The sequence below is a fragment of the Papaver somniferum genome, chromosome 3 (genome assembly GCF_003573695.1).
Source record: "Papaver somniferum cultivar HN1 chromosome 3, ASM357369v1, whole genome shotgun sequence".
In the NCBI taxonomy this organism is placed as follows: Eukaryota; Viridiplantae; Streptophyta; class Magnoliopsida; order Ranunculales; family Papaveraceae; genus Papaver; species Papaver somniferum.
In genome coordinates, this window is record NC_039360.1 from 158592144 (window position 1) to 158615436 (window position 23293).

General features: G+C 37.2%; 2 protein-coding genes and 1 pseudogene across 4 annotated transcripts; 2 read left to right on the forward strand and 1 right to left on the reverse strand.

Moving 5' to 3' along the window:
• The first annotated feature begins 5934 nt into the window (after positions 1-5934).
• On the forward strand, positions 5935-7161 carry LOC113360180. The gene is made up of 2 exons (XM_026603717.1): positions 5935-6361; positions 7064-7161. The coding sequence occupies exons 1-2, from the start codon at positions 5935-5937 to the stop codon at positions 7159-7161; spliced, it is 525 nt and encodes a 174-aa protein (XP_026459502.1).
• A 10576-nt stretch (positions 7162-17737) lies between these two features.
• Positions 17738-19903, forward strand: LOC113357767 (annotated as a pseudogene).
• LOC113357769 (putative F-box/FBD/LRR-repeat protein At1g66290) lies at positions 19529-21850 on the reverse strand. 3 transcript variants are annotated; one of them, XM_026601223.1, is made up of 4 exons: positions 21591-21850; positions 21430-21511; positions 20679-21272; positions 19529-19662 (listed from the first exon to the last, which is right to left on the reverse strand). In XM_026601223.1, exons 3-4 carry the CDS (start codon positions 21154-21156, stop codon positions 19634-19636), a joined length of 507 nt encoding a protein of 168 aa, XP_026457008.1. In that variant the 5' UTR covers positions 21157-21272; positions 21430-21511; positions 21591-21850; the 3' UTR covers positions 19529-19633. The 3 variants fall into 3 exon arrangements, with proteins under 3 accessions (XP_026457008.1, XP_026457007.1, XP_026457006.1); XM_026601222.1 differs by lacking the exon at positions 21430-21511; XM_026601221.1 differs by having other exon boundaries at positions 20679-21511.
• Between the last annotated feature and the right edge of the window lie 1443 nt (positions 21851-23293).

Sequence of the window (23293 nt, forward strand, 5' to 3'; positions counted from 1 at the left end):
TGGTTCCTGTATGAAATAGACATGCTCACAAGAAATAAATTTTAGTTAGGTTGCACCTAGGTGCATAATACATATTCTTATAGAAAATAATTTTTGGTCAGGTTGCACCTGGGTGCATAATGTATATTTTTATAGAAAATAAATTTTGCCCAGGTTGCACCCGGGTGCATAATGTATTATCGGTCAGGTTTAATTTTTTTTTTTTTTTCAAATTTCATATCAACAATGGATCTTATTTTGTAGAGATTTTCAGCCCTTACCGAAAATATAAATTTTATTAAAATCCGACTTGTATTTCGGAAGTTAAGACATTTCTCGTGATTAATTTTAATTGGATATAAAGAAAATAAATAGGTGAGAGAAAATGATAAGAAAAAAAATAAAGTTTAAAACAAAGGGTATATATAGCTAATATTTTTTATGTCTTTTCACCCAGACCTATATTTTACAAATCTATTACTCCCATGATTTAGGGCCTATGATCATATAACCCATTTTCCGAATACTGATAGGCGCGATAAACCCATAAAGGAACCTAACATCATGTATGGAGCTAGACATTTATCTTAATGGGCATAAATTTCAATGACGATTTTAATACATTCTGCTTCATCTTTTGGGAATTTTGTAATTTTCTAGAGCTAAAGGGCTCAGTCACCACTTGAAAATATGTTTGACAAATATATCTAGTATGAGCCTTGTATTATATAGTTAACTAGCTCTTAACGCGTACCGTAACGGCATGGGCCATGATGTTGGTTCATTTTTAATATATTGTATAATTTGTGTCCCGAATACTTATCAACTCCTTATGATTTAATATGAGTTTGTCATAAAAATTGTTGGGGTTTTCTTCTCTTTTTCCTTTAATATTTTACCGCCGGAAATTTGCTCAAACGAAAGAAATATAATCTTTAACTTCCAGACACTTTTTTATTTAGGTTCATTGCTTATAATGAGATAATGCTCTACATGAACATGGAAGTTTAAATACTTTTTGGAAATATGTTGTTAGCAGCTCATCTCAGTGAAATCAACTAATTAATATCGTCCATAAAAGTCTCCACAAGCTCCTATTTCGCTCCAGCTGACTCATCTATAATGGTCATGTTGTCGATCCTCCAAATAGGCAGAGAATAGTATTTTTTTGCATCGAACGGATGATACAAACTCTCCAATGTGACAAAATTTTCCTGTAATTTTTCAACATCCATCAGATGACAATGTTTAAAATGTGCACCCATTACCTTTTCGAAGGGATTGTATATATGCGAACCTCTGCCATTAAATCTTCAACAAAGTATTGTGCCCAGCAGTTCGTCTTAACGAAGGCTTTGGTAACTTCAAAAGTCTTGGACATTTTGTCACTTCTATATGTTCCTACCTTCACTTGGAATAAAATCTGGCGACACATTACCTCATAAAGAACCTTGAACACATATTTTACTCCCGAATCCTATTTCAAATTAATAGGTTGTGAATAGATCCTTTACCAAAAGTTGACATCTTCTACGTTGAATATTTATAAAAAAAAAATGATGGTATTGTGGATCGTTGCTTTCGAAGATTGTAGTTTTCAAAATTGTCCTCTTCAAGTCCCACGGCTTTCTAAGTTATATATCCTATTTGTTTTTAACATTTTAGTTAGCCATATTATGTTTGTTAATAGCTTTAAACTTGATGTCATCTTCTACTGTGAACTTTATGTGATTTCAGAATCGAAATAGTTATACCTCTTTCATTCGTATCAAGCAATCCGTTGTATATTCCAACAATTCTTCTACAACAATTCCTTTCTTTTATCGTTTCCGGACCATCAGTAGCCATTATTGTCAAACGCAATCTATACAATTTTTGTTGATGTTATGTATTTGCGATGTTCTTTTTTCTTAAATAAATAGATTGTGAAAAACTAAAAAAATAAAAAAAATAACATAAGTCTTACATCGGGTCTAAGTTACTATATCCAAAATGCTCCGGACACTGCTTCTGACCTTAAGGGTGATTTCTATGCTTGCGGAAATCCTGGACATATGGCGGTTCACTGTAGAAACCGTAAGGACCTTAAAAATAAAAATAATGTAATTTTGTTGAAAACAACAAAGACGAATTTTCTGGCACGGTGTCTGAAGTAAATTTGGTAACAAATGTGAGAGACTGGTGGGTAGACTCTGGTGCTACCAAATATGTCTGTGGAAACAGAGATATGTTCACCTCTCATAATAAGGTAGTGGAAGGCGAGAAACTCTATATGGGTAACTCATCTGCAGCTTCGGGTAGGAAAAAGCAAAGTTGGGCTCAAGCTCACTTCTGGAAAGACTCTCACTTTGAATGAAGTTCCTCATGTTCCGGACATCTGCAAAAATCTTGTTTCTTGTGGTGTTTTAGATGATAAGGGTTTTAAAATTGTAATATAATATGGGAAATGTGTTGTAACTAAGGAAACTATATTCATTTCCTTAATTAATTTGACAGTACATGGAACACCAATCATTTGCGAAGTGAGATATTTGCGCAAGTGTGGTCAATGTATCCCTTAACTGTAATAATAATAACAACACGTCAGTTTTTTTTTCAAGGCGTCCAGTTGTAAATGGTATGAATCTAATAGATTTGAATTGTACCTCAATCTTAGATATCACCTTCTTGTCACATAACATAACAATTGAGGAAGGACAAATCTTAACCACTCTTTACATAGGCAGAGTTAGCCAAACTATGTTTTGCAACTGTCTTACATGGAAATTATTATTAATCCATATTTTAATCGGCTCCTATCGAAGCCGATCTAATTAGTCCTATAGAAAGTTAATCTTGAATTTTTGACCTTATTTCTTGACCAAATTATTGAACTATTCTCAGACATGTTCTTCTTTGTGTGATTTACCCATCTGTACCTAATATACCTTCTAACCCAGTGAATGAAACCTATACAATGATCCGTAATTTGATATTGTTGATTTGTAATCAAGAGGTCGCATGATTTGAGAATGTAAAATATAAAAAATATTCTATAAACATCGGAGGAAAAATTTAGATTTATGATTTAAAGTTTTTTATGATGATTTTGATGAACAAACATAATTTTCAAACAAATATTTTAGAATGTAAATACATTTTCCCAATCAATAAGGTTTTATATCGGGAATTGAGTGAAAGTACGTTGTTAACTTTAGAGGCAGTTGTCGCGAAACAACTCGACATTGATGGTCTTTCAGGAAAAAGAATGTAATAGTACTTGAGAGAGCGATAATTTTCTCTTACGCGGGTACACCAATTGCCTTTATATAATACAGATACCGTTTCGGTGATCCAACAGTCATGATCATATTGTCTTATACGTTCCGTTATCATCCTCGAAATATTTGGTTTTTGTCTTTATCAATCGTGCTAAAAAAAACCAAATACATCTTTCAAAATACAATGTTGCATGTTTTGTGAAGATTTTTCTTTTACTCGGTCAATAAAACTCACTAAAAAGCAAAAACTATTGTTATCCACTACTATTACCAACACCCACCACCATAAAAACCATCCACCACCACTATTTCTTCCACCAATAGTAATGTTACCGCCTCCACCATTCACAAACACCCGCCACCGTTAGAATTAATTTAGTTTTTAGTAAAATTATTTATTAATAAAATTATTTATTTATGTTAGATTATTAAAGGGACATTTACAATAGAAATTTAATTAATCATTATGAAAAATTAATGAGACACTAATTAATGAAACATTTAAAAATGGTTAAGTTGAACAAACCCCAGCGGTAAATTTATCTTTGCCAAGGACAAATCCTGACCACTCTTTACATAGACAAATATATTATAAATAATTTCATATGTTCTGATCTTGATTCGTGTCGTTCGTTTAGTTATTACATAACATGGCAATTGATTGCACCAATTTTTTAAAATGGACATGTGTTTTATCGAGTTTATTTTAACATTAGAATGATCAACCATGTTTTATACTTTATAATATAACGCTACATATTGGCGTTACGAAATTAGCATAATATGTTTTTGTTCACCAATACCCGCCACCACCATAAAACCATATGAATCCATTTTTTTTTATCCACCATCATCTAGTGGCAGAGCCAAGGGTTGACTAACCTGTCTCTAACCCCTTAAATTTTTAATAACTACATAAATTTTTTAGTTTATTTTATAAATAGTACTTTGTCCATATATATTTATGGTTTAGTCCACCAAAGTTTACATGTTTCTTTAAAAAAAAAAAGTAGGCCTCCTCAATGTCAATTTTTGACTCCACCACTGCCACCATCACTGCCGCCCACCCCATGTAGGTTGTTGGACGCAATTCTAATTTTCAATCGCAAATGCCATGTATGAGGTTTGATTGCACAAAATATCGTCAATTGATTAGTTTCATTTTTTTTTTCCTTGTATATATTGTTTTTTTTATTGCAATCAATTTTATTTTAACATCAAAAAATTATGATTTATACGATATAGTACCAAAGATAACAGGGGTACCATTTGGGTGATCCAACTACGATCATGAAAATATTGTCTTGTATGATATCATCCCTAAAATATATGGTACCTTCATTTATCAAAAGTGTTAAAACAACCAACTACATCTTCCACACTACGATGTTATCGATGTTGTAACAAAAACATAAAATTAATATTGTCCATCACTATCACCGTCACTACTTCTTCCACCACAAATCAGGGGCGGAGCCAGGATTTTGAGGAAAGAGGGAGAAAAAATTCTTTGCAAGTTGGATACATGTGAAAAATGGACTTTGTATCCCATTTTACGATAAAAGAACAAAAATAAATATAATTGTGCTTGGCTCCGCCCTTAACCACCACTAATCTTTCGGTCTCTATATCTTCAACTACTCATTGTCACCAAAAAAGTCTATTGATATTATTTATCAAAATTACTTATTAATAGAAATAAATATTATAATTAATTAAGAAAACATTTATAATTAAAAAATAATTAGTCATTTATTATGAGCAATTAGTGAAACACTAATTAAAGAACACTTTATAATGAATAGATTATTTATTATGTGCAATTAGTGAAACACTAATTAATAAAGCAATTATGATATTTAAGTTGAACAAACCACCACCGTTGATTTATCTTTTCTATTAATTCCAACCAAGGTGGAACACTGGTTAGAGGCCACTCTTATGACACAATAGGTCATGAGTTCGAACCTCTCCGTTATAATTTTTGAAAATCCATATCTTGACTTGATTATTCATTTCATTCATAATATTATGATTAACGTCACGCGTGCGAGTTGTAGGGAGTGGTCAGGAAAACCACAACCCTTGATTTATCTTTGCCTGGACAAATCCTGACCACCACTAACACAGACAAACTTAGCCTAGCTTTGTTTTGTAATAATGAAGTGACCAATAAAGCCAGCAAATAAAACTATATTCTTCGCAATCAATGTGGAAGAGTAGAGATATAACCAATAAAGCCTTAATATATATTTGTATTCTTGTTCACCCCAAAATGATCCACCACATTCTTTACCTCCTCAATAGACATAGGTGTTTCAAGATTAATACTCTCCATAGTAGAAATAGAGGGCATTTCCAAATGGTAAAAATCAGGCCTAGACTTATGTTTATCAGAGAACAAAGAAGAAAATTCCTAGTTTCCTCTGCAATCTTCTTTTTATCATAATACAAGAGTCCAGGGCCTGATGGCTTCACTTTAGAGTTTTATAAACATGCTTGGGAGGTTATTAAAGATGATCTAATGTTGGTGATGAAATAATTTTAGGAAACTAGTGCTCTGAATTGGAGAATTAACTGTACTAATATCACTTTAATTCTAAAGTATAATGGTGCACTCTCTTTAACTAATTTCAGACCTATCAGTTTGATTGGTAGTGTGTATAAAATTATTTTTAAGTTGTTGGCAGAAAGAATGAAGTCTGTTATGCCTTCTATTATTTCAGATGTTCAAGGTGCTTTTATGCAGGGTAGGCAAATTCATGATGGAATTCCGATTTCCTCAGAACTTATTAACTCAATATTAACACAACAACTTACAGGTATTATTTGCAAAGTGGACTTCGAAAAGGCTTTCGACAATGTAAATTGGGGGTGTGTCGATAATACTCTGGACATATTTTGCTTTGGTTCTAAATGGAAAAACTGGTGTATATCAACTCCTAGGTTTGTTGTTCTAATCAAGGGTGAAGCGACTAATTTATTTAGAAGCGAAAAAGGGATCAGGCAAGGTGACCCTATATCACCATTCCTATTTATTCTGGTTGCTGAGGTTCTTTCTTTGATGTTCAAATCTGCCGCTGCTCGAAACCTTGTTTCTGGCTTCAAGGTAGCTCCTCAAGGTACTAATCTAAAAACAAATCCGCGTCGGCGGCGCCAAAATGAAAATATTTTTTTTTGATTGTGGTTGTTGTAGTAGTAAAGATTCAAACTCTAAGACTTGTTAAGATTAATTTTAAAGGAATAAAATAGAGAGTTACTGGGTCTAGGATTCGGCCAAACTCATATCAATAGGTTCAATTATTCATTCTCAAACAGTTATCGCTCGACAAATAAAACAACATCGACTCTTATTCTTGCCAAGGTAGATTCTCCAAACATTAGTTATAAATCGTAAGCATGGTACATCAAACATCTAAGCAAGCATGACCCATCTAATAAAATAATAACTAATTTTTTCAAACCATAATTCTATTTTAATTAAGTGCAAAAGTCAAATAGAAAATAAAACAAATTCACCCATGTATAAAGTCCGGCTTCCTCCGTCGACCCAGTGTTGAGGTCTAGCTTCTCATGATAAAAACACACTCAAAAAAAAAAATGATTTATAGCTCAAATGGTGTTTTTATTAATAAAACAATGAATCTGCAACGCTATATAGGCGTTACAGAAATCACTGTTACAATATTTGTTGCAAACTGAAGCTACTTGTTACAATGGACTGTTACAAAATTTAAGACGCTAGGATGTAGGAAAAATAAGACACTAGAAATAACGACTGCAGTTTGCAGTCTTATTTTCTTTGTGGCTTATTCTTCCTGCAGGTGATGATTCACTCTGCAACCTCTTATTTTACACTCAGTCTCTGCCCCAAACTCTCAATATCCTTCTAGGATTCCCAGAAACTTATTTATACCCATAGCGACTCCAAATCTCTCGAGTAAATGCAAAATATTTTTGATTATTCTCCATGCAAGGTACGGGTATTTTCTTCCTTTTTTTATCTCCTCACGCGCTCTGCTGGTATTGACATGTTCCAATTACTTTGATACACGACTCTTGAATGAATTGAACTCCATCCAGCCACATGCTACCACCAAGAATATCTCAACAAAATACCAAAAATATCTCTCGAGAATATTCTTTCACTGTTTCAACCAATCTCCACGTTGCAGCCATATTTGATCAATTCCAACACACATACCTTCCCTGTTTGAATGAAACAGGTCATTCTGCAACCAATTCCGACCAAAAATCCGATTAAATTTCAGCCAAATCACTTCCACAAATACACGCAGATACAGTCAAACCCGTGAACCCTGTTTTCTTTGGATCCAATTATCCAGCCAACCTGGATTGATTCTAAGACCCTTACCGGCCATGTTTCACCTAATGGAGTTATCCCAAACAATTATAGCCATTAAATCTCACTACAAAGCTTCGAATTCTCATACCCTAATTCTGGTCCGTGAATAACAACTTTCCCGCCAAAATTGTGTTGCTTCAGATCCATGATTCTAGCAAACCCAGCCAAATTTTATGAATTCCATCAATCATACCAACCCTGTTAAGCTTTAACAGACTCACCCAAGAAGTTTCAGCGATTGAATCTCATTATTTACACCACAAACACAAACCCTAATTTTGTTCCGTGAAGTTCAAAATTTCCCGCCAAAACTCAAAATTTGAATTGTTGAAGATGAAGTGCCCCTATCCTGAACTGGGGTGCGAATAGAAGATGCCTTTTGGGGTGACCTGGGTTGCCCCTAAGTAATTTAGGTGCCCCTTATCCAACGGTGAGAGTCCGAATAACACGTGTCCTCCGGGGTAAAAAAACCACTTTTCGAGCAACTTTCTCCAAAAGAGCTTATTTCACAAAAACACCTACAAACAAGTTTATGAGTGATAAAATGAGTCCCAGCTAATGGATTTATGGGTGAAAATGTGTCGCACTTTCGTGCTCATCAAGTTCCCCCACACTTACATTTTGCTAGTCCTCGAGCAAAACAGAAAACTGACCCGCTACACAGCTGGTCATATAATAAGAGACATAGAGAGACCCGCTACACAGCTGGTCATAATTTTTTTTTTTTTTAAGACCCGCTACACAGCTGGTCATAACCCTAACAATCATTTTTTTTATATAGACCCGCTACACAGCTGATCATTTTTTTTTTTTGGAGACCCGCTAAACAGCTGGTCATAACATGCAAGGAAATTCCTGAAAAAGAAAAGTAAAACGTTAACCACTCCCCCACACTTAACACATTACATTGTCCTCAATGTAATTGAGTCATCCAATGCAAAATTTAAGATGGGAAATCCATAAGATGAAAAAAAAAGTAAACGAAAATATAAAAATAAAAATAAAATACACATACACATACTGGAATGTACAAAAAAGGATCCCCAAAAATTAACAACCTGAAAATTTGGGGATCGACCCAAAATACAACATTTGTAAATGACAGCTTCACACTTATGTTATAACGATGCGGAGACACTGAAACTATCAAAAACAAAGATTTACCCCTAAACCAAGTTTTTACTGCACAAGGAAGTGCATAAAGAACAAAATATGGGGATACTATTGGGACTGGGAAATTGTCAATTGGCTCATGCACGGAATTAAAAACAGGGACGTCCTATGGGTATTTGGATGCAAAGTATTCCAACAAAATTTTTGGAGCACATAATTATAACCCTAAATTAGGTAACTTTTGGAAGTCTAAGGGACTAGAAACAACCTCTAAGCTGGGTGAAAGATCTTGTGAGATAGGTTCTTCTAATAAATTAGACGAATCATCTACACAATCATTCACAGGGTCATCTATATATTCAGTATGGGACAGAGAGTCACTACATGATTCATCATCATCATCAGCAAATAATCTTTGACATTCAAGAATTATCAATCTTTGTTCCAAACTAGGTGGTGTGTGTTTATAATACTTCTCGTATATCTCTAAAGGAGATTCTTCACTTACCACATGTGGATCAAAAACTCCATACCGTTTCCTCTGCATGTATTCACCAAGCGTCGTCTCGGATGAGGATGCATGCTGATTTGAATTTCTACGCTTATATTCTGCCAATGTCATCTTAGGTGACGTCTCCTCGGAAGAAGTCATCATCCTCAAAAATTCCCTGAAAAGAAATACAAAAAGAAACACATAAAAAGGAAAAAAAATAATCTAAAATAAAATGAAATACTATACAAATAATAACAAAAAAAATAAAAAAAAATAAACCTAAAATTAATCTAAAAACAAATCCGCGTTGGCGGCGCCAAAATGATTTGGATTTTTGATTGTGGTTGTTGTAGTAGTAAAGATTCGAACTCTAAGACTTGTTAAGATTAATTTTAAAGGAATAAAATAGAGAGTTACTGGGTCTAGGATTCGGCCAAACTCATATCAATAGGTTCAATTATTCATTCTCAAACAATTATCGCTCGACAAATAAAACAACATCGACTCTTATTCTTGCCAAGGTAGATTATCCAAACATTAGTTATAAATCGTAAGCATGGGACATCAAACATCTAAGCAAGCATGACCCATTTAATAAAATAATAACTAATTTTTTCAAATCATAATTCTATTTTAATTAAGTGCAAAAGTCAAATAGAAAATAAAACAAATTCACCATGTATAAAGTCCGGCTTCCTCCGTCGACCCAGTGTTGAGGTCTAGCTTCTCATGATAAAAACACACTCAAAAAAATATGATTTATAGCTCAAATGGTGTTTTTATTAATAAAACAATGAATCTGCAACGCTATATAGGCGTTACAGAAATCACTGTTACAATATTTGTTGCAAACTGAAGCTACTTGTTACAATGGACTGTTACAAAATTTAAGACGCTAGGATGTAGGAAAAATAAGACACTAGAAATAACGACTGCAGTTTGCAGTTTATTTTCTTTGTGGCTTATTCTTCCTGCAGGTGATGATTCACTCTGCAACCTCCTATTTTACACTCAATCTCTGCCCCAAACTCTCAATATCCTTCTAGGATTCCCAGAAACTTATTTATACCCATAGCGACTCCAAGTCTCTCGAGTAGATGCAAAATATTTTTGATTATTCTCCATGCAAGGTACAAGTATTTTCTTCCTTTTTTTTATCTCCTCACGCGCTCTGCTGGTATTGACATGTTCCAATTACTTTGATACACGACTCTTGAATGAATTGAACTCCATCCAGCCACATGCTACCACCAAGAATATCTCAACAAAATACCAAAAATATATTTCTCGAGAATATTCTTTCACTGTTTCAACCAATCTCCACGTTGCAGCCATATTTGATCAATTCCAACACACATACCTTCCCTGTTTGAATGAAACAGGTCATTCTGCAACCAATTCCGACCAAAAATCCGATTAAATTTCAGCCAAATCACTTCCACAAATACACGCAGATACAGTCAAACCCGTGAACCCTGTTTTCTTTGGATCCAACTATCCAGCCAACTTGGATTGATTCTAAGACCCTTACCGGCCATGTTTCACCTAATGGAGTTATCCCAAACAAGTATAGCCATTAAATCTCACTACAAAGCTTCGAATTCTCATACCCTAATTCTGGTCCGTGAAGAACAACTTTCCCGCCAAAACTGTGTTGCTTCAGATCCATGATTCTAGCAAACCCAGCCAAAGTTTATGAATTCCATCAATCATACCAACCCTGTTAAGCTTTAACAGACTCACCCAAGAAGTTTCAGCGATTGAATCTCATTATTCACACCACAAACACAAACCCTAATTTTGTTCCGTGAAGTTCAAAATTTCCCTCCAAAACTCAAAATTTAAATTGTTGAAGATGAAGTGCCCCTATCCTGAACTGGGATGCGAATAGCAGATGCCTTTTGGGGTGACCTGGGGTGCCCCTTAGTAATTGAGGTGCCCCTTATCCAACGGTGAGAGTCCGAATAACACGTGTCCTCCGGGGTACAAAAACCACTTTTCGAGCAACTTTCTCCAAAAGAGCTTATTTCACAAAAACACCTACAAACAAGTTTATTAGTGATAAAATGAGTCCCAGCTAATGTATTTATGGGTGAAAATGTGTCGCACTTTCGTGCTCATCAGGTACTGTAATTACTAATCCTCGTTTTGTTGATGATTTAATAGTTTTTCTTGATGTTAATGAGACTCGAGTTCAGTATTTGAAGAGTATTCTTCTCGTGTTTGAAGCTATTTTGGGCTTAAGAATAAATTTTAGGAAGAGCACTATTTTAGGTATTGGCCAATTGCATAATGGTGAGATGTGTGCTGATTTGTTTGGTTGTGCGCATTCTCAACTTCCGCTGAATTACCTAGGTATCCCCCCTGGTATTAAATCGAAATGCAAAGCTGTTTGGGTTGATATCATTCAAAATTTTCATAAAGAATTGGCGGGCCGGAAAATATTCCTATTTATCTAAAGGACAGAGTCTAATTATGATACAAAGTTTCTTGGCTTCTCTTCCAGTTTTATTTTCTTTTTATGTTTCAAATGCCGGTGAGTGTGGCAAAAGAAATGGAAAGAATTATGAGGAATTTTCTATGGGGTTCAGGTGCTACGGTGAATAAAAGAACTTGGGTTTCTTGGTCCAAGGAGAATTTACCAAAATGCAGGGGTGGACTAGGGATTCGAAAACTTTGGTTATTCAACAAAGCCCTGCATGCAAAGTAAATTTGGAGATACGTAGTAAGAAGCAAGCTTTATGGAGGAAAATCATAAATTTGAAGGTGTTACAGAAGCGCTTTTCCTAATCAATCTAATAGGTCTGTTTTTTTTAGTTTATGGGCTGGGATCTTAAATGATAAAAAATTTGTTGAATCTGGAACGAAGTTGGTGCTAGGTAATGGCAGTGGGATTTATTTTTGGACTGATGTTTGTATAGGTGAACAATCGTTGAAATCATTATTTCCTGCATTATTCAAACTTTGTGGAAACAAAACAGCTGTGGTTAGAGATATGGTGACTTCTGATGGTGCTTAGGATTTCAGTTTTTTCTAGAGATTTAAAGGAAAAGGAATTTCTTGAGGTAATTCATTTATTGCAGGTGATTGGTGAACCAATTTCGAACTTGTCTGGTGAGAACTTGGTCGAAGATGGCAGGCAGTGAAGTTATGGTAATGGGAAAGGCTTTTCTATTGCAAATGAGTATTCGGCTCTCGAAACTGATGGATTGCTCTCTTTTCCAGATAAGAATTTATGGAGCTCTAAAATCCCTCTGAAGGTATGTTTTATGGTTTGGACGTTGTGATATAATGGTGCACCTACAATGGACTACTTATACAACGCAGGCATGGTTCAAAATGCGACTTGTTTATTATGTAATCAACATACAAAAACTAATCCTCATATGTTCATTCATTGCAAGTTTACTTCATATGTTTGGTCATACTTTCTTAAAAGATTTGGTATTTATTGGTCTTTTGGTTGTGATGTCAAGCGAACCTTATGGGAATGGGGTAATAAGAAAATCAAGAATAGAGTTAGAAGGTTATGGGGTTACTTGCCGTTTGCGATTTGGTGGAGTGTGTGGAATGAAAGAAATAATAGGTTTTATAGCAATACTCACAGGGCTGTCAAGCAACTGATTACAGAAGTAAAAGCTGTACTATTCAACTGAACTAGAAATACATATATTTTTGCCGATTATTCTTTATCCACTATTCTTTGTAATTGGAAAGCAATCTTTGATACATCCTTATAACTTTAGATTCTAGTCACTTTTTTTGGTGACTGTTTCTCTTTTTAATAAACTTTGCCCTTTTTAGTTAAGAAAAAATATATTTATTTGTATTTTTGAAAAGTAGCTTAATCGGATAATATTAGTTATTAGGAGAAAAAAAATATACAAAAGATACGAATATCGATCTCTTATTACAAGCAAATTTTCTTTAATTTTTCTTTTCTTGTTAGTAATACTAAAAGGCTAAATTAATGGGTGGGCTAAAAATAATTTTTGCAAAGCTTTTACTGGCCTAAAGGAGATTTAAGATATTATGTGGTGGGCGAAAGCCTACCTTAGCTTCCCCCACCTCCATCGTTGTAAGCGTTTACCTATTTTTTATATTTTAATTTTTATGATCCCTAAAAGTTCAATGATGAACATTAGTTGAAGGTTTGTAATGTTAAATTGACTCGGTTGAAAGGTTTGAAATATCGGTTCCAATTCAAGTTGATTCAACTGAGAATTTCAAAAATCCCTAAAAGTCAATACGGACATTTTGGGTCATGAAATGGGCTATAGTTATAACAAATGAAGATTTTTTGTTAGAGGCAGGGTCTGCGTACACTCTTATATGTACACTATCTGTCTATCTCATATGATTTGACATTTCTTCTTATTTGAGGGTGAAAACAGTTTCTGCTGGTTTCGGTAATTTCGTGTGTTTGGGTGAGAAACGAGTCTAAACCCTAAACAATGTATTACAAGGGAGTACTTTAGATTCGAGAGATCAATCTGTACAATTTCGGCCTAAAACAAGAAATGGCCGCTCCAGACTTGCTTCGGTCACAAAGTGAAGGAGAAGGGTTGGTTTTGGGGAGGGAAGCGAAGAGAGTGTTGAGACCAGAATAGTTGGTTCTGGAAAAGTAGTTGTTTGACTTGTATCAGAAAGTGAAAGCTAACATATGGGAAAGCTAACAAGTGGTTTCTGAATGTTGTATGTTCCTGACCAAAACTTGTTGTCTGGTGGAAATAGGTGAGACCCATTTATACAAGTCGCAACGAAACGTACCTGGTCTCGTAAGAATTGGAAACAGTTTGAGTAAATGGAAGGAAACGGTAATGGGTAACTCATGGAATTGATGTTTCCTTAATGAAGGAAACGTTTCACCATTACTCCTTGTATTTACTAACCGCCTCATCCTTATGACACTTTCTTGTAACGGGCGTGATGTACGCCGCACGCTGTAAACCTCCAAACCAAAACTCTAATAAGCATCCCCCAGTTTGTGACATGCGTTGATTTCTCGAGTATTTTCGTGGAAAACATGTAGTATGTTGCTGTTGTTTGGAAAGTTGAGCTTGGGAGACTTGCCGGCTCGGTGGTGACCCTCGACGGTCGAGATTTTGCATCTTGAGAGGAATGGTAGCCGTTGAATATTGCAACCCTTCGTTTGGTATCCAGCGGCATGAAAGCATGGCCGGTATGGCTTTGACATGGTTAGGCGTGGCCAAGCTAGGATTTTGGCATAGTTTAGGCGCGGCCAAGAACTAGGGTCTTGGCATAGTTTGGGCGCGACCAAAATTAGGTCTTGGCGTTGGGCCAAAGGTTGCCACGCGTTAGCTGGTGACCTTGGACGGCTAAGATCTGCATCTTAGATGGAAGGGTGGTCGTTGATTGTTGCAACCCTTTTTTTTGGCAGCCAACGGTCGTGAAGGAAAGGCTGGCATGGTCTTGGCACAGCGGTGCGGCTGCACATGGTTGGCATGCCTTGGCTCAGAGATGTGGCTGGCACGGCATGCCGTTGGCACATGTGGCATGGTTGGCATGCCCTGGCGCGGAGATATGGCACGGCATGCCATTGGCACATGTGGCATGGTTGGCATGCCTTGACGCGGAGATGTGGCACGGCATGCCTTGGCGCGGAGACGTGGCTGGCACGACATGTCATTGGCACATGTGGCATGGTTGGCATGCCTTGGCGCGGAGATGTGGCTGGTACGGTTTAGGCGTGGCCAAGCTAGGATTTTGGCGTAATTTAGGCGCGTCCAAAATTAGGGCTTGACGTTTGACCAAAGGTTAGCTGGCGACCTTGGACGGTTAAGATCTGCATCTCAGGTGGAGGGGTAGCTATTGATTATTGCATCCCTTCGTTTTGGCAGTCATCGTCGTGCATGGCTTTGGCATGTGTTAGGCGCGGCCAAGCTAGGATTTTGGCGTAGTTTAGGCGCGGCCAAAAACTAGGGTTTTGGCATAGTTTGGGCGTGGCCAAAATTAGGGGTTGGCATTGGGCCAAAGGTCACCACGCGTTAGCTAACAACCTTGGACGGCTAAGATCTGCATCTCAGGTGGAAGGGTGGCCGTCGATTGTTGCAACCCTTCGTTTTGGCAGCCAGCGTCGTACATGGCTTTGGCATGTGTTAGGCGCGGCCAACCTAGGATTTTGGCGGAGTTTATGCGCGGCAAAAAACTAGGGTTTCGGCATAGTTTGGGCGCGGCCTAAATTAGGTCTTGGCGTTGGGCCAAGGTTACCACGCGTTAGCTGGCGACCTTGGACGGCTATGATCTGCATCTCAGGTGGAAGGGTGGTCGTTGATTATTGCAACCCTTCGTTTTGGCATCCAGCGTCGTGCATGGCTTTGGCAGGTGTTAGGCGCGACCAAGCTAGGATTTTGGCGTAGTTTAGGCGCGGCCAAAAACTAGGGTTTTGGCATAGTTTGGGCGCGGCCAAAATTAGCGCTTGGCGTTGGGACAAAGATTACCACGCATTAGCTGGCGACCTTGGACCGCTAAGATATGCATCTCAGGTGGAAGGGTGGCCGTTGATTATTGCAACCCTTCGTTTTGGAAGCCAGCGTCGTGCATGGCTTTGGCATGTGTTAGGCGCGGCCAAGCTAGGATTTTGGCGTAGTTTAGGCGCGACCAAAAACTAGGGTTTTGGCATAGTTTGGGCGCGGCCAAAATTAGCGCTTGGCGTTGGGACAAAGGTTACCACGCGTTAGATGGCGACCTTGGACGGCTAAGATCTGCATCTCAGGTGGAAGGGTGGCCGTTGATTGTTGCAACCCTTCGTTTTGGCAGCCAGCGGCATGAAGGCATGGAGACGTGGTTGGCATGGTTTTCCATTGGTACAATGGCTGGCATGGTTGGCATGACGTGGCTGACATGGTTGCGCGGCTGGCATGGTTGGCATGCCTTAACGTGGAGATGTGGATGGCACGGTGACGCGGCTGGCATGCGTTTGCGCGGAGACGTGGATGGCATGGTTTGCCGTTGGCGCAAAGACGTGGCTGGCATGGTCGACATACCTTGGCGCGGAGACGTGGCTGACATGTTTTTCCATTGACACGGTGGTGTGAGAATTAAGGTTTGGTATATACAAAGATGATGTCGGTCAATACTAGGGGTTCTGCTGTGGAACATGATACATGTATATGTAAAAAAGGTACCCTTGTAATTCTTACGTAGGTGCTTGAATGATTCAATAAATGCGCTAGTGGTCGTAGTGACGTCATGTCAGATGTAAGGTTTTACGATTTTAACCCTAAGCTAAAAACCACCATCAACACTTCCCTAAAATACAAACGATTTAAAGCTAATATTTTGATAATACGTTCCTTTATAAGACTTTATATTCCTATAAAAAATGAGCATAAACCTACATACCAAACTCCACCATTTACCGATTTTAATTTCAACCTTACCTTTTAGTGGATGATTTTCATACGTTCCTTTGGAAACAAAAATAGGTTATGATTGATAAAAATATAGGCTTAATCATATCTGATTACAACTCAATATCGTAGAAATGTAGATTCATATAAATCTATCAGAAATGATGTTTTTACTACGAAGTCCTAAATTTAGCATATATAAGGTCCAATATAAACCTACTAACATACCAATAAAGTCCAAAAATACGCCCCACTCACAGAATCAATTTACCATAATCATCACCCAATATGTATTGGAAAGATACTGATTTATAGCATTTAATCCTTAACCTTCCACCAATTCCAGCGAGTTCACCATATTCGATTTGAGGGTTTGCTTTCATTTTGGCCTTAAAAGTATCAAAAATGTTAGGTTGGCCGATTTTTCACCCTCATCCAAAATCTCGCCTCTAACAAATGGTTGTCCCCACTTTTCCTCTCGGGAGATTTTGAGGATGAAAAATCTTATATTAACTCTTCTCTAGAAAGGAGAGAGTATTATGGGATGGGGATGAATTTGGAGACATATTGCATTTTCAAATAAAGTCCATTGTATTAATAATATCTTAATCACGCATGCTACTGCCTAGTAGTCAGCATTAATTACATAATTACTACCTCCACTATTTAACTAAACCAATGAATATTTCTTTAATAATATCTTTTTAACAATGGTCTTGGCAATAATTGGTGACTATGAAGATAGGATGATAGATGAGTGAAGGATTGGTTCACATGTAGTACTCCAATGAGTCCTCTTTTGATTGTGACTTCATAAAAGGGTCCTCCTCCAACACCATCATATCCAACCTTTCACTATACCAACTCCCAAATACCACCATGGCTGCTAAGGGGGGTTCCAAATTGTTTGTGGCACACCAATTCCTCCAAAAAAAACAAAAAAAGTTAGTACCCCCTATTAGCAATGTTGAGTACCCCGAACACTTCCTCCCAAACAAGCAAAACACCCCTTCACGTCTCTCTTTTGTTTTGTTTGGCAAAATCCTCATTGGATGAGATCTTCTAGTTTCCACATAAACCGAATCAATCCCACTATTAAGTCCACATACATGCGTCATTTATTGTATTCTTTATAGCAACAAAATCTATCCCATCAATTACTAAATCAAGCTTCTCACTTAATTATATAGCCATTATTAACAGCTAATCACAGCTTCCCTACCATAACTGTCGTTCCCGTTAACTGTTCAAGATAACAACAACATTTATATCTCTGCAGGTTCCTCAATCCTGCCATTGTTTCTACCTACCCATTTCTCCTGCTCTTCTAAAATCCCAATTTTTCTCAACTCCCCTCCCGTCCCAGAGTGCAGACAGATATTGCGAATAGCTCCTGCAATATGACGGGTAAAATTCAAGTGCAAGAACCTCTGCTGCCCCAACACCACCGGCGCGTATCGGCGGAGGAGAGTTCGAGCAGCGCTGGTGGTGGTTGTGCCTCGGTGACTGGGGCGGTGTTTAATGTGTCGACGAGTATAATTGGTGCCGGAATCATGTCAATTCCGGCGACTCTGAAAGTTCTGGGGGTAATTCCGGCGGTTTTGTTGATTTTGTTCATTGCCGTGTTATCCGAAGTGTCGGTGGATTTTCTTCTGCGGTTTACGAGCTGGGGGAAGTCAACGACTTACGCGGGTTTGATGGGTGAATCGTTTGGACGAGCTGGATCGGTTGGGTTGCAGATCTGTATCATGGTTACCACTCTTGGAACTCTCATTATCTACTTGATTATCATCGGTAATTACAAATTTATTGCTTAATTGTAATCTTTTACTGCTAATTAGTGTTTAATTAGGCTAATTAAGATTTTTGTGTGCAGGGGATGTATTGTGTGGAACTGCAAATACTGTTTCAAAAGGGGTTACAGTGGAACACTTGGGGATTTTGCAAGAATGGTTTGGAACCCATTGGTGGAATACAAGAACTTTTGCTCTTCTTTTCATGGTTATTTCGTCATTGCCCCGCTCGTGTTGCTTAAACGCGTAGGTACGTAATTAGATTTATTTAGTAAATTGCGTTTAGTAGTGTCTGTTGTTGATTGGCAGTTTCAAATATTCAGAACTAATTTATGGGGTGCATGATGATGCAGAGTCATTGAGGTTTAGTTCAGCGGTGTCGATTTTACTTGCGGTGGTGTTTGTAGTTATAAGCACTGTAATGGCAATATCTGCACTATGGGCAGGAAAAACAAACAGCCCAAAACTTGTGCCTGACCTTGTTAATAGCTCGTCCTATTTCGAGTTGTTTACTGCTGTTCCTGTGATTGTCACAGCCTTCACCTTCCATTTCAATGGTAATGTGGCATGGGAACCTGGAAATTTCATGAATCGCAAATCCCGTCTAATTTTTTTCTCATGTGCTCTTGTTTGTTCATGTAGTTCATCCGATTGGAAATGAGCTCAACAAATCTTCTGACATGGTTTCGGCTGTTCGGATTTCACTTGTTTTATGCGCCACAATCTACATTGCTGTTGGTTTTTTCGGGTATTTGCTCTTCGGTGACAGTGTCTTGCCAGATATCTTAGCCAATTTTGATCAGAACTTCGGGTCAAAAGTTGGATCAGTTCTTAACGATGTCGTTCGGTTAAGCTACGCGCTGCATCTTGTGTTGGTGTTTCCTCTTCTAAATTTCGCGCTGAGGATCAATATCGACGGGCTCATCTTTCCGAAGTCATGGCCCCTGCTGGCTTCCCATAACATCCGGTTCTTGTCACTTACATTTTTCCTGCTCGCAATCATTTACATAGCAGCAATAGCTATACCAAACATATGGTATTTTTTCCAATTCATGGGATCAACAACTGCTCTCTGCTTAGCTTTTATCTTCCCAGGCGCAATCGTTCTCAGGTACATTTTGCTTACATCTTCTCAGGTTCCACCACAGCAATCAAGTAATTGAACTTACCTTCGTTTTTTTTTTTTTGCTGTCCGCAGAGATGCTCATGGAATCTCGACAAAACGGGACAGGATACTTGCAGGGGTGATGATCGGGTTAGCTGTCATAGCAAGTTCCATTGCCATCTACACCAATATAAACACTTTGGTTAAAAAGGACTCATAGTTGGGTTCATCTGTAGAGTAGTGTACACTGTAATATTTCTTCGGGTTGATGAATATCCGTCTCCCTTTCCATAGATGTGTGTGTGTAATCTATTGAATTCCATTCTAAATTTATTGGTGGATTTATCCGACTCTTGACATGTACAAGGCACCATACTGTCAATAAAGTAGAGAGTAAAAGTAGGATGTTTCTAGTTTTCAATCCAGCCCTATTTCCGACCAGTTTAGCCGATTCTTTTATTCAATGGACAGTGAAAGAAATCATACTGACTCATTCTGTCTATACCTTAAAGGCCTAACTATCCGGGCATCCATCCGTAAAAATACAGTTGGTCCCAGCGGTTTACGGTTGCTCATCCCTAACCAAATGAATTGATAATAGACACGCTATGGCAAATAGAAAGCACAATCATTAAAAACTGAAGATTATCTCATGAATAATTGTTATTTGCTGGATAAAACAAAAACCAGTCCAAGCACTTGCATTTACTCAGTAAGGAAGCTGAGTGCACATAACAACTGAACAGCTCATTTCAGAGCTAAGTTGTGTGCAACTAAACCTTGAGAAGAACATAACAGAAAAAGGAAAGAATTACTTTTCATAGCCGAGAACCCAGATGAAAGTAGCAAATTAGTCCATCACACACACAACATCAGAACGTCCAGCTCAAGGACAGGACTCATAATGTGTTGTGTTCTTGATCATATAACGAGCTTGTTATGGAAAAAAACATACTATAATATGCAGGAAAATCAAAGCAGCAAATAAGAAAAACCTCGCATCGCATAGTTCAATAGTGGATGCAGAAACACAAGTATTAAAGCTAGAAGATATGATGCTTTGAATAAGAACATTCTTAATTGACAGTTAACCAAGTCCCTGATAGACGTTTGAATCATTCTTTTCACAGAACAAGACATATTGCCAGAAACAAAAGCAAAATAGAAAGAGCAAACTCAATGTTACGATCCCATACCGTTTTCTTGCTTCCTGCCCGAGAGTACAAGTATCCGTTGTTCGTTTAGTACATCTGACTCTCTGTGATTATCAGTCTGTAAATCGCAATCGATTGCCGTTAAAATTTCAAGAACTGGACAACTTGATATGAGTCTTTTACGTAGTTCTACATTGGAGAATGATAATCCCTCTAAAATTAGTACTTTAAGCTGAGTTAAATTCATTGATTTTGGTAGAATAATATCTGTATATCTGCCATTACCATACATGTAAATTTCCAGCTTTCTCAGTGATTTACAATTCAAGAGTCGGTGAGGAATTTCATATGCTGCAACATGACTTTCACCGATTCTTATAGTTATTTCTTGAACATCTTGCTTAATAGCAAAAAGGATCCATCTATTGACATTCACTACCACCGAATCACCAGATGCAGCACCCTCCCAAGGCACACTCAACTTCTGAATATTGGTGTGGTCGCGAAACATGAATACCATGTAAACGAATTCTATGAACCTCTCGGTATCCTCGCCCGAAAACGAACTCCTATTAAAGATCAGAAACGGTAGAGATTTCCAAGTATCGACCCATCTTTTGGACAGAACACACAAGTCTGAACAGCATATTTTGTATCAATGAAAGACAAGATATGATGAATTAGATTATCAGGTAACCTACTAAATCTATCTTCCCCATTAACAAATGGTGCATTTCTTGTTTCTTCCATTCTTAACTAAAACCGAAAAGTAAGCAAACCTTAGAAAACCCACCAAATTTTGTTGTTTCAGAACCCTAATTTCCAATTTGCAGTTATGAACCACCACCACTCTGAACAGAAACAAAAACCCTAATCTGCAATTCTTATGAGCATTACTAGTAGCAGTCGAAAACCCTAATTAGTTGAAAAAACATAGAAGAAAAGAAGAAATACCTTTGAGTGTATAAATGGCTGATGATTTGTAGCTTCTGAAATTCGATTTCAAGGTCTTGAAGTAAAAATCAAAATCTAATTCCTCAAATTACCAAAACATGAAGATGAAGATGAAGATGTATTTTTTGTTATAAGTAGAATCTCTAATCAATCAACCAGATGGTAACTATTGAACGATTGAATCAATCACCAACGAGTCAATCTTGAGCAGAGTCGAATGGGAAAACCCTGGATGCTGAACTGAAGAGAAATACAGAGTGAATAAATGGGAATGTGACGCAAATAACCTTCACTTTTCTTATTACACCCCTTTTACACTCGAAAATCTCAAGGGTACCGCAAATAACCTTAAAAATTCCAAAGCAAGCCCTCTCAAGGGTGTTAATGGGGCGCAAATTTGCTTGGCGGTGTACTAACCCACAAGCAATGACTTTTTTTGTCTTATATGTATTTTGGTAGGCATCCAAACAAATCGGTACCTCATATTAGCGATTCTGGGCATTGAGCTTCTTAAACTTATCGTCTTGTGTATGCATTTATGGAGGAAAGAAATTGCCACGGAATTACTACTAATTCGTAATTTTGGCGTTTGGAATTTTGTTAGATTTATTTTTCTCAATCAAATCCGACTGATACCAACTTGGTTACCTCCGTACAATCACTTTTAGAATAAAAGGAAATAACATAGTATGTTATAGAAATGACCAAAACATGGTGATACATGATAAAACTGAGATAAGCAAAATACTAATTAATTATTTTCAAACTCTATTTACTGTTCATGAAAACCTTTTTGTGGACTATTTTTCTTGTGGAATGTTCTTTTTGTCTGTTCATTTTAAGCAATAAATCTTTATGGTTCTGAAAAGAGAGAAACCTAACAAATCTTCTAGTCCAGAGGAATTTTCATGTTAGCTTTTCTAGAAGTAATTGGGAAATGGTAAGAACTTAAGCTACCCTTATTTGAAACTTATACATTGAAATTATACAAAAGATTGCAAAAAACTTGTCAGGAGCCTTTACACAAGATGGGCTCCGACACCCTTTTGATTAACTGCCCCAATTCTAAAAAAATTCAAACTCAATAACACACACCTTTTTCCTATTCCAAAATTTAAACAACCTAAAGACCCAAGTCAATCAGACCCATAGGTTCTTATTTTGTTGTCATTGCTTATTCTCCAGGAACAGTGTTGTTGAATGTTCTGAATCCCTTCAAGAACCCCTTTCCATATCCAAGAGTCTCCATCTTTAACTTTGGTATTCATGTTAAGCACATTTCTTCCTATTAAGTATTTAGCATCCATCAATTGGAACCATAGAGAATCTTTGTCCTGTTCCAATCTCCACCTATTTTTGTTAACATGAAACTATTGAATAGTTCCATATTCATGAATCCCAGACCACCAAGCTCCTTAGGTTTGCAAACAGCTATCTCATCTTTAGGGTAGTAACCTGTGGGATTTTCCAGGTTTTCCCCCCAGAAGAAATCCCTTTGTAACTTGTTCATATCTTGACAAGTTTGCTTTGGTATTATGAAACACTTCATTTGGTAAATATTGGTTGTTGAAGTAATAGATTTTATTAACACTTCTCTTCTAGCTGGGTTTAGAGGAGAGTTCTTCCAATTTGAGAGCCTTATCTTCATCTAATTCACTCCTGGTCCGAAAGATTGAATCTTTCTTCTATTAGTGAAGAGAGGA